We start from the raw sequence: 12,177 nt of genomic DNA, 5'->3' as shown, positions 1-12,177 counted from the left end.
ACCTAATGCAGCGTGACAGTGCCAGCACAAAGGGGGATTCATTCACCCCAGCAGGTAATAAGGACGATTTGCCATACCAACCAGGCAGTCTCGAGGGGGGCTGTCAAATACGATCAGAGCAGCGAAATGGAGCCTCGCATTCCATTCTCAGGTGGGCGAAGGCAATCCTTTTGTTGGACCATGTTGCTTCTGATAACAGAATACAATTATTTTTTTTTCTTCCCCATATCCTTTTGACCAGCGGGGCTGTTTTGCATAGTGGTCTTTGGGGCTCGCCTTTTTTTCTTGCCTTTTTTTTTTTTTTTTCCAGGCCAGGAGGGACCCCGGTGAACCCTTTAACCTGGAAGGCGCCTCGGAGAATTTCAGCCCAGTCCTTCCCCGCTCCTTTTCTGCCTTCCCCTTTCATTAAGGACTCGGTCCTGCCACAATGAGCGTGGTGTATCTCTGCTAATAACCCCCAATTGGCACACAGCTTCCTTTTGTCTAAAGCCTTCCAGGGACATCAGGCCGTTGGGGAGACAAGGGCTCTGGGTAATTCGAGGGGCCGTGAGGAGTGCACTGTTTCAGGACTCGAGACGGAGATGAAATATTCAGAAGAAGGCATTTAAGGAGGTTGGGGGGGATCAGCCACCCGGCGTTTCACACATGACCAAGCCAGCAGAAAGACAGATAAAACGTGCTTGGGTTGAACAGGGTAGGTAGGGAGACATACACGGTAACGATTAGATCGACAGAGAGATAGGGCGATAGGGAGAGCGATAGGGGATGTTTGCTTTGCAGGTATCAGACATGGCTTACTGATACCAGGCTGTCCTGCTGATTTGCCTATCTTGGGGGTCTGGTTACCTGCGATCACCTGGGGTTATTTTGACAGCGGCTAATTGTCAGGAGCATTCCAGCCCCCAACCCGCTCAGGCGGGCAGCGCGCACCGGCCCTGCTCCCAGGCTGTCCATGATCTGCCTCTACCTGTTTGGGATTGCAGGTTGCAGCCCTGGTGTGCTGGATGCAAGGGCAGCCATAAACAACCAGCAGCCAAAAAAAAAAGAAAAAAAAAATGTTCACATGTTTTAGGGGAACTTGGCCTTCAGGATTTTACAAGCTGTGTTAATCCGACCTCCTTCAATCCAGCATTCCCTCTTATCTGTATCGCCTTCATGTTCCCTGGCAGGAATTGCCCATTTAATAATTTCCCTCCAATGATCTGAATCACAGCTAATCTGATCAAATGTCTTTTTAGGGCCTTTCATCTTCCCAGGGATGTGTTGACACTAGCTTGCTGGTTCAGAGGAAACAAGAACTCAATCAGAACTTCGTTCAAAACACAGATGGGACCCAAACCTAACCTTTCCTTTAAGATATGCAAAAGTGTGGTTAGCTTCTTGTTATTATGCTTCGCATTTGCATAAGTCTTTGCATTTTGAGGCCTGATTTTTAAAAGGATAAAAAAGTCAAACAAACCCTGGAGCTGGATTTTGATGAGAAACAGCGCAGAATCAGCTGGGCATGGAGTTGGCATGGCTTTTTGGGAAGAAGGGCAGAGGCTGTGGTGTCACACGCAGCCCAACATGGGCTGTGGAATCTGTTCCACTTGTGGGTGCTCCAAAGCCTGGCGTGGGAGAGCTGCATTTCTTTCACCCCATTCTGGGGTTAGACCTGAAAGTCTTGATTACCTGCAGCCCCCAAGGACTGGGGTTTTTGCAAATCAGGCTTCTCTAGACCCAGAGAGAATCCCACTTAGGAAATGCTGCTAACAGCTAAGGGACCCGAGATAAACCTTACAAATGCATCAGGTATTTGGGTTTTACAAGCATATGGCTCCAAACCATTCAAATCAGTCTGTAAATCTATGCTGAGACTGTGATCCTACAAAGAAATGGTAGGGGAATGGACTCAGTGAACCTCCTGCATCCCTTTAGATCTGCAGTCATTTAGATTGCTCTTGCCCAAGGGATCTCATGCAATCATGCTCTTCTGGAGAAGACTGATGACGGTTTGCATGGCTCTAGACGCATCTTCTCTGTGCAACACAGAGCTGCTCTGCAAAGTCCTAGAGCTACTGCCAAGACCTGCAGCAGCTATAAGCCCAGATGAAGTGCTGATAAGAAGGCCTACACAGCTCAGAACACTGGCAGGTTGAGGTACTGAGGTTTTCCTGCAAGGCCTTATGCAAGAGGAGTGATCCAAGCATGAGCATCACTCCTAGGGTAACTAGGCATCATGCAGGGTGAAGAGAAAAATCTTCTCTTTTGCCCTTCTCCTCCGTAATACTGTAGGCTGAAAGGATACTCAACGATACAGCTGTAGGGTATAAATTGAACTTTCTGTCTCATATGGACAGTTTGCCAGATCTGGTCTGAGGTGTTAGCCAATAGTTAGCCAATCCCTGAGCATTTCATTATGTGGCATGAGATATTAATTTTGTGCATTTTTGCAAATGGGGAAACTAAGGAAATGTTACTAAGTTGCTCGTGTCCAGAGAGGGACTTTGTTCAGCATTTGTAGCCCACTGGGTGATGCAGTCACTGGGCTCTGATCTTCCTGTAGTCTTCTTGAAGCCTCCAGAGCCATCTCAGAGTCACAACAAGGACTTCAACAGCCTCCTTCCTGACTAGCACTGATGTGAAGAAAAGTCAGAACCACTTGGATATTTGGTGCTTAGATTTGGAGGGACACCAAGTAAAGAAATTAAAGCTTTAAGCAAGCTCTGGATCTCTTCCTACCGCTTTGACTTTGAAAAACATTTTATAGTCAGTATAAGTTTAGCCAATATGAGTACAGCACATGCTGCTGAGTTTGGGAATGGGCTCTACTTCACCCTCCCTCCAAAAAGCCTGGCTTGCCCCCTGCTTTTTCAATCATAGAATCATAGAATCAGAATCGTTCAGGTTGGAAAAGATTTCCAAGGTTGGAAAAGACCTCTAAGATCATCTAGTCTAACCTAGTCTAACAACAACTTGTCCAACATAGTACTAAAGTTCACCACAAAATGAGGGTACTAAGTTCTAAATCTATAAATTTCTTGAAGACCTCCAGGGCTGGTGACTCAACCACTTCCCCGAGCAACCTATTCCAATGGTGCACAACCCCTTCAGTAAAGAAATTTCTGCTAGTATCCAACCTAAATCTCCCCCCTAATCTTTTTGTTGAGGTAAGGCCAATATCCAAGGCCTTCACTTGCTCCTCAGCGTCTTTCGGGATGGAAGATGCATCTTGAAAAACAAGCAGAAAGCTTGGCAAAAGCATTCCCTTTCACTGTAGTAAGGGGATAATTGAGGAGACTTCAGTGGCAGGGCTGGAGAATCTGTTGCAGGACATCAGTGCATTGAGGTTGGCAGGACTGGTTTGGGGGACATGAATGCTGGAAACAGGGGACTCTCCGGAGAAAAGCAAAAGGAAGCTTGAAGCTGAGCCAGCCAACTTATGTAAAACCCTTTCAGTTGGTTTATCTGAGATAGGATCCTCTATTGCTACAATCGGGAGGAATGTGGTGAAACTGAAGCTCGCCTGCCTCCGAGGCTGTGAGAGCCAATATTTTGTTTCCAACGTTCCCAGTATTTTCCCCACAAGCAATGTCAGGCTCACAGCAGCCGTGACACCTCTGTGATCCTCCTCCTCCTCCTTTACTATGGGAACAATGCTTGTTCCCCTCCAGCGCTTGGGCAGCAGGCAGCATGGATGGATCTGTCAGCCAACATGTGCCAAGGGGTTCCCTGTTCTCTGCTTTCACCTGGTGCAGTGCCAACATTTAATAGTTCTGATTGGCAAACCATTTGCTTCTTTGTCAACATCATAAAGAAAAAAAAAAAAAAAAGCAGCGCTTTCAAACATTTTTTCACCTTTCCTCCTCCTTTCCCTGGGGAAAAACATGTCCTATGATCTGAGATATGACCCTTCACATCTCTCCTTATCAGACTTTGAGGAAGGGATTGGTCTAGTGCAAAGAGAACATCAGAAGGTGGGGGACATCATCCCCATGTCCTGAACCCTCGGTTCTTGGCTTGGAGGGACCTGCTGGTGGCAGGTTTTGCACAGAGGCTGGCTGGGCTGAGAGGACTGAAGAATTTTCTCCTGGTACATGGGGCAAGAAAGGCTGCATTGCTGCAGGTGGTCTTGCCTGTTCTGCACAGAGATTTCAGGGCAAGCAGGGCATTACTGTTGGTATAAGCCAATATCATCTGTTTTTGCAGCTCTTGTGAGCTCACCAGTCCTGTTGGATTTCAATTCTGCTGTTCAGAAGGTAGCTGCATTTCTGTATTTGTTGATGTGAACCTAAAGAAACCCCAGCTCTCCCAAGTGTCACCTTCTTCTTAATATCTGATGAGGATCTGGCTGAAAGTACCTCTGAGAAGCACTCATCTCATTTAGAGATGAGACCTTGTCCAGCCTTGGCTTCAGTGTAGTTGCAAACAAGGAATAGGCAGTGACATTGACTCCATCAGTACTTCAGCTCCTGCATCCGGATTCAAAACATCCATTGGTATTAATCTCTTCTGGCATCCTCTGTCTCCATCCAAAGTCATAAAACATGGCCATTTACACGTATTCAATCCCTTTTGGTTTAGCTTTTACCATGGAGGTGTTTATGGGTGACCCTCCCCACAAGGGAACGGCACAGCTCTTCTCCCACCTCTAGGTAAGGTTGCTCTCTTGATGGATTTGAGAAGGAACCCATAGTGTGCTGATAGCAGCTGGACAATCCTCTTGCTACCACAGCCAAACAAAATCCACCTTAGCTTGAGACAAATACTGGGCTTCAAATCTCTCAAAGCTCACTTCACAAATTCATCACTGTCTTCCTCCGCTGGACAATTCTTTCATCCCTTGTAGTCCCCATGATGTCTAACCTGCAAGAAGGACCCCCAGCCACAGTAATGAGATGGAGTCATTAGCACAGGCTCCCAGCATAAGAGGTGGGGCTGTGCTGACTCCAAACACCAGAAGCACTAGTCTCTTATTTAGATTAATTTTTTAATCCAGAGTCAATGTAGTGTCAACTGTTGTGCAAATCCTAGCATGAGAGCTGTGGGTTTGTATCCCCTCAGGCCAAGGAGGGAATATAAACCCTTTCTCACACTCCCTGGGTGCATGCCCTACCAGACAAATGTTGGAAAGACTTTACACTTTCCACCCCTCAGAGATGGGTTTCTGAAACAGGTTGCCTGGATGTCTAAAATAGCTGACACAACATGTAGCTTTCTCTTCTCTTTTAGCTTTGAAAAACAAAGCAGAGAGAAAGCAGCATGCTTCCTCCCTGCAGTCAGTAGAGCAGATCACACATTTTCTCCATGTTATCCTGCTTACTAAAGGACTCTTCCAAGATCACTTAAGTCTATGGTGTCATAACTTCAAGGTTTGCAGCCACACCACTGCAGATCCTCTTCTAATGGGGGCCTAGGGAAAGGATCCTCTGTTCAAGAGCAGAGATGCGATGATCGCTGGGAGGAGTGTCTCAGATTTAGAGACTCTTTCCTTCACTGTCATACATTTCCAGTGGCAATCTGTGACAATTCTATTCTTTTTCATGCTGTTTATAGATCATTCAGCCCAAAAAGGCACCAGGTCAGTGTTTCACTCCAAGGGCCATGTTTTAAAAGGGATGGTGGCTAGGTCCCAGGAGGGGAGTAGAGGGCTGCTGGCATGGGAGGTTTAGCTCCCCAGAGCACAGTGAGTAGCTGTTCTGGAGACATGAAGGTTCCCTGTGCTAAGGAGCTTCCACACCTTCAGGAAATCTAGAAAAGTGGGGTGCTGAGTGGGAAGCTCTTGGAGCAGGGTCCATCCCCAGTGCTTGGCTACCTGTTCTCCAAGCTGCAGAGGCCTGCTTCCTTCCCTGCAAGATGTGCAACCCAGAACCACCTCAAACAAGACACCTTCCTTTCTTGTCTTTCTCTCTAAGATCACAGAGATCTCACTGCTTTCTGGTAAAGAGAACTCAACAGAAACAGCAGTGCCCCCTGTCTTAGAACTGGCCTAGCTCCTCAAGCTGTGATCAAGGACACAGAACTTGCAACTTCAGCTCCTAGCACATCTGATGGTGGTTGTGTTGCCCTCTCCCAGGAGCTTGCTGTTACCGCCAGACAACAGTGCAGAGAGGAAGGAAAGATTTAGGGTGTCAACAGTAGGGAGAACATGGCTCTGTGTTATGGTACAAAGGTGGTAAAAATGGACTGTAGATTTCTTTGACAAAATGAACCATTGTATTCAACCTTCTGCTTCATCACTGTCTTTCCTGCCTTAGATCTGGGATATCCGCCTGACCTGGGGTTAATCATTTAGTCACTGAGAGAAAGGTTCAGGAAAAATAAGTCACTGTCTGGGCAGCAGAACGTACAAGACCGGGTTTCATATAATAGACAGTCCAAATATTTATGTGGTTATTCATTTGCCTTCCTCACTCCACATCTTGATGACCCTTTGTTTGGCTCCAACACCTTCTGCCCACAATTCTGAAGACATCACTGAATTTAGCATTGCAGGCCTCTGGGGAGATAAGCAGGATTGTCCTCAGGTGTACGGATAAGGAAGCAGAAGCACAGACTGACTAAGTCATGTAAGAAAGTTGTGTGAAAGCAGGAAATCAAATCTTAGGTCACCTCATACTCAGACCTCTGAATTCTCATGATGAAACTGCCCAACCATTTCTTTCTGCAACATGACAGAAGGCAGTCAGAGGTGTTCTGCGTGGACGATTCACTCTCAGCCTCATAGACTGGGCTTCTTAGGAAGCAATTTGCAGAATTGTCCAGCGATTTGTAGAGGTCTCTTTGTAGGGGTACATGCAAAGCATCCCACAAGGCCCTCTGTAAGCCTCAGGACTCTTTTCCCCAATAGGCAACCCAGTCTAAAAGGGTCCAAAACGGGGTACCTTAGAACCATCCAAGTCTGTAAGCCCTCCAGGGAAACTTGAGAGCAGGCAGGAATTAAACAAGCTGAAGCCAGAGCTTTGGTGACCTTGTGCTGCACTGAAAACAAAGTGGTTAAAATACTCTTAAATCAACAGCCCCATCAGGTATTAGTCCCTATTAACCTTCTTTTGCCAGATGACTTTCCAGAAGCTCTCTTCAAGTCATAACGAGCTGCTTGTCTCCTGCTACCAGAACCACCCAGAGAGGAATGAGGCGACCTGACAAATATACTGCACTTTCCTGTTATCTTTGCTAAGTCTCTTGCATTTTTATATGGCACCTTAATAACCCCTCATTTCCATTACAAGTGCATGCTTTCCTTCTGCTTATCTGTATCTCTATACACTCCTTCTCCATTCCTGCAGCCACACCGCCTCCGGCTACAACCTGGGGAGCTCTCCAGAGCTCAACAGGGTCAGGTCTGCTTAGTAATGGAAGGACAGTCCCATAACTTGGTAGGTGGCAGGACGTGATTCACGCGATGGCGCTCCTCCATCTGCGTCAATATTGAACTCGCTGCCTTAAGTTAGGGGTAGGAGAAGTAAACCCAGTGCCCTAATTTCATGCAGTCATTAAGAGATCGGCTGCAACTTTCTCAAGAGACAAACTCCTAACCCCAGTGCCCGGGGCCAGATTTCAGCTTTGCTCTGCCTGCCTACATTCCCCAGGTAGTTACGATCAGATACAATGCTATTTGCTTCCTGTTGTGTGCTGTTAAGTGGTGGCTGCACTCCACCCCAGGGGTGGCTGCATTTCAAAAGCAGGGGAGTGATTACCGCATATACAGGCTGTAAAAGGCATTGGGCTCTTTCTGGGAAGAGGAGAGACAAGTATAGTCGGCGCTTCTTAAGGCAAATCCTATCAATACCCTCCTGGAGCTGGAGGCTTTCAGAAAGGGCCAGCACCAGTGGAGAGCTGAGGTAACAGACCTGGGATTTGGGCAGAAATGGGTACCTACAACCAAAGCTGTGCTACTGTAACTCCTGGTAAATGCAGAAGTACTGCAGACTCTCTGCATTGCTCCCTTCTTAGACCATGGCTGCTGATGAAACCTGGGTAGAATCCAGCACTTGTGGGCTCCTAACCCAAGGCCACCCCTCTCAAACCCACACAGGACCAGGCTTTCTGTACCAACACTGTGGCTGCAGCTGCTTTCTTTTAAGTTCTAGCATGGTGAGGCCATGTGGCCAGTGGGATCTCCACAGCATTCACAGACACCAATTCAGTGCCTGCAGCTCCTTCCCAAGTAGCCAAAGGGGCCTCTGCCACAGAGCAGAGGAAAAAGGCTTTAGCCATCACAGCTATCGGGCAGAAGGGGTGAGGATGAAGAATCATCATCTTCCTCTCCTGTCTGTGGTATAACATCATATCAAAAGCTTTCAAGATGAGCTAGGCCACAGCTGGAGAAAGTAGATGTTTCAGCTGTTTCCTGGTCACTGTATCCTCCATCTCTGCCAGGTAGTGATGGGATTCATCCCACCAGCTTGTCTGACTGGACGTTATGAGAAGCCTTTGCCTTTCACGAACCCAGGCACTGGCCATCAGAGACACCATATCAAACCCCCACTCCAGGGTTCTGGTTTCAGGATCCCATCTGGGCTTTAGCAAGGGCAAGAAGCCAAATCCCCAGTCCAGTTAGAACTGGACTCACCTACTCATGCTCAAAAGCCAAGCTTTCACACAGCTCAGGAGCTGTACGGTCACAGCTGTGGGTAGCTGAGATCCTCCAGGCTGGACAGATGCTGAACAAGGATTTTTCAAAATCACACTGTGGAACTGAGGGTTCCTGCATTTTCCTTTTTTTGGTTCCAGCCCTCAGTGACTTACTAACCTCACGGTGTGCACTGACATCGTGTTCCAGGACATTGCTCATACCTTCGGCTTGTAAGTTCATGCACATTATTTGATTTGCATATTGTTGTGTTTGGTAGTCTTCCCAAAGCAAAGAAGCACTGCAAAAGGTCTTGCTTAAGCCTTCAATCCAGCCGAGACTTCTCTGCAAGCATGCAGTTTTGATTTCCCCCCAAGAACATGTTGGATTTGGGGCTTGGCATATTAAATTGTCCATGTGTTAGTAAAACCTGGAAGCATCCAGAAGGTAAATATTAAGCCAAAATGCCCAGGGAAAGCTCAGATCAGCAAAATGTGGTCCAATGAAGATTTTAGAGGATTTATGGAGGTACCTCGTAAGATGATGCAAAGCTCAGTGGAAGTTGGTGAAGCTGCATCAGCTGAAAACTTAACCTGCCTTCTTGGTTCCATTCGCTGTACTATCCTAATCATTCAAAAGGCGTCAGGCAGCACTCTTTCTTGGCTACCTGGTCTATAGGCAAGACCTATAACTCTTGTGGGTAAAGGCATATGAGGTTAAGGGAGGCAAGTTATCAGAAAAGTTGCCACCTTAGAACTATCTCAGACTCAAGGATTTGAGACTAGCCATTTTCATGATAAAAATGTCATTTTTGCGGAAGCCAAAAAACATCACAGTGGTGTTTTCTGAGGTGTAGTGTTGAACTCCAAGGTCATTTTCAAGTGAGTGAAGAGAAAGAATGAGAGGAAAATTGGAAGGAAAAAAAAAAAGTGATAATTTGGTATATTCCCCTTTTTCAAAGCACTTTGATTGGTTTTCATTTCAGCACATTGTGGAAAAAGCACTGGAAACCAGGAAAGCCATACTAACTCTGAGCTGCCCTCCTACTCCCAGCTCTAACTATGAAAAAAGTCTGTGAAGGAAGGTCTCCACAGAGACCAAGGCTCATCAGTCCCTAACTATGAAATCTTTTGGCTGATCCCATCCCACATCTGCAGCAATAGGCAGAAAAGGAAAGCTCATTCTCAGTCCCCTTAGCAGGAGCCTTCATTAGTCAAGTGAACCAATGCAAGTGAACCAATGAACTTGGTGCACGCAAGTTGCTATATTTTGAACATTGTCCCAAGGTGAGCTTGCAAGGCTAGGAAAAAGAAGGTGGAGTGTGGGGACCGTATTTAGTTTACATAACAGTCAGGATAGAGAAGTATCAAAGCACCCTGACATTTTTCCACCTTCCAGCCATCAGCAGCTCTCCCAGTCAGTGGGTGCTGGTCCCACCATGAAGGGTGATGGCTGGCATTAAGCACAGATCTGCATTCATGGCCCAGCTTCTACACATCTGAAGCCAACATTGCAGCTTTGTGTATGGCTGCTTGTTGCATTGCCAGCAAAGGACTGCATAATGGCTGCATAATATAGTTTGTATGCCCTGTGAAGCTCATTTTTCCACTGCTTTTTGTCTTCCATGGCTCCATCCTAAGATCTTAGTCAAAAACGCATTGTTTGACCTCAGTGAGCTTGCATCAAGCCTGGTCCTCTCTGCACAGGAGCTCATTTCCATAAAGCCATGTGTTTAGACCACAGAGGAGAGTTTCCTGGCCTTCTGCTATGCCCTCAAGAGAAGGTGTTCACAGCTCTGGTCACGGCCACACATAGCCCTTTCATTGACCACTATTCCTTGATTTCTGTCTCTCACAGCTACCAGGGAATCAGCCTTTGTCCATGCCATTGCCTCTGCTGGAGTGGCTTTTGCAGTGACCAGATCCTGCGCTGAGGGCTCAGCCACCATCTGCGGCTGTGACACTCGCCACAAAGGCTCCCCAGGGGAAGGCTGGAAATGGGGAGGCTGCAGCGAGGATGTGGAGTTTGGGAGCATGGTGTCTCGGGAGTTTGCTGATGCCCGGGAGAACAGACCAGATGCTCGGTCAGCCATGAACAGGCACAACAACGAAGCTGGAAGGACCGTAAGGACATTTATTATTTTCACTTTCTTGATCTCCTTTACTGATTTCTTACCTGCCACATTAGAAACCTGCAGCGAACATCCAGAGGGAACTGAGGCAATAATCACACCTAAATCTGGGTTGGTTTACATGATGACATGAGGCCCACAAAAGTTCTTTCAGAGAGGTGGTCAATGGTTCTCTATGCCTGGTCTATTGAAACTAAAAGTAAATTCATCCACTCAGAGTAAATGCCTACCTTGGAGTTAGTTGTACAGACATCTCTGCAGTGAATGGATGAAAACAGGCAGTGCTAGGGTGGAATTTCATCTCAGCTGAAAGCAGACATTTGAAACAGCTCAGCTGAATGATACCTGTCTCCCTCCCCTGGCTTCAGGCAGGAGAGCTCTGAGATGTCTGCACTGTAGGCATCTGTAGTTAAGATAAATGAACCACAGTTTATGGGAAAGATTCAGCTGGTTAAGTGAAGACATTTAAATATAACCTGAGAAAGGTATTCTGAAGCATCCAGCTTGTCTGTGGGTAACTACTGGGAAAGACTGTGGGTCTGCAGGTCTTCTGCCCCCTTTGATCTGATGCCTTGGACACCCACAGGGCTCACAAATGGCATTAGATTCTTGAGTTTAGGAAATGAATCCAAGTCTGAGTGCAACTGTCAGGCAGGAGATGTGCATCCAGGCCAACCTATGAAAGGACTTTGCTGCCTGAAGTGAGATTTCTGTACCCAAATGTACAATTGCAGACCCCTTGCTTTATACTATGGACCTATAAAATCTACAGACATCTCAGCTAGTGCCCCAGAAGTCCCCAGCATTTGTACCACTCTGGACACATTGTCTAGAAAGTCCCGTCAGGATGGAGAAGGATGAATCACTGGTGTCCACGGGGTGCAATCCTGCAGGAGCCCTTGCAGAGAGCCCAGTGGTTTAGGGTCCTTTCCCCTGGGACCACCATCCTGCCCTGTAGACTTGAAAGTGAGGAAGAGCGGGAAAGCATTTCGCACCACCCTTCTTCTCAACACTCTTTCCCAGAGAGTGTTTAGAGAAAATGAATGAGAATGTGACTCTGGTGCCTCCTGATTAAACATTGACCATACCACAAAGCCAACTAGTGTGTTTTCACTTCAGACAGACACTGAAAAACTATATAAGGGAACTGAAAGTACTAAGTCTTGCCCTCCTCACAGTGATTGACTCACAAACAGTGAATTTTCTTTGTAAGGTGGGAAAATCCCAATAACAGGGCATTGTCTTTTTCGTCTCAAGAACACCCTATAAATGCCTAAAGAACTTAATCTATGGGAAACAATTTGTGAAATTAAATCGCAAAGCTCCTACTAATGGATACCATTCCACAGCACCTGTAAGATAACAGCTTTTTTTCCTCATGCAATAAATTTGAATTAGCCCACCCTTCAGTGGAAGAAAAAATACCTCACTGCAATCAAAAGAGGTTAATGTGGTCTTGTTCCCTCAAGAGCAGACCTTACACATGCCTAGG

The 12,177-nt window shown here is 46.7% G+C and overlaps 1 protein-coding gene across 2 annotated transcripts in view; it reads left to right on the top strand.

The window, feature by feature from the left end:
* WNT3A (Wnt family member 3A) overlaps positions 1-12,177 on the top strand; it is a 93,767-nt gene that overhangs the window by 71,278 nt on the left and 10,312 nt on the right. For both annotated transcript variants that reach the window (XM_038175400.2, XM_072033912.1), the window contains exon 3: positions 10,412-10,677. In XM_038175400.2, coding sequence (XP_038031328.1) covers positions 10,412-10,677 — 266 coding nt within the window. The remainder of the gene's footprint in view (positions 1-10,411; positions 10,678-12,177) is intronic.

This window comes from Anas platyrhynchos, chromosome 2 (genome assembly GCF_047663525.1).
Source record: "Anas platyrhynchos isolate ZD024472 breed Pekin duck chromosome 2, IASCAAS_PekinDuck_T2T, whole genome shotgun sequence".
Lineage (NCBI taxonomy): Eukaryota > Metazoa > Chordata > Aves > Anseriformes > Anatidae > Anas > Anas platyrhynchos.
This window is presented reverse-complemented; position numbering and strand designations above follow the sequence as displayed.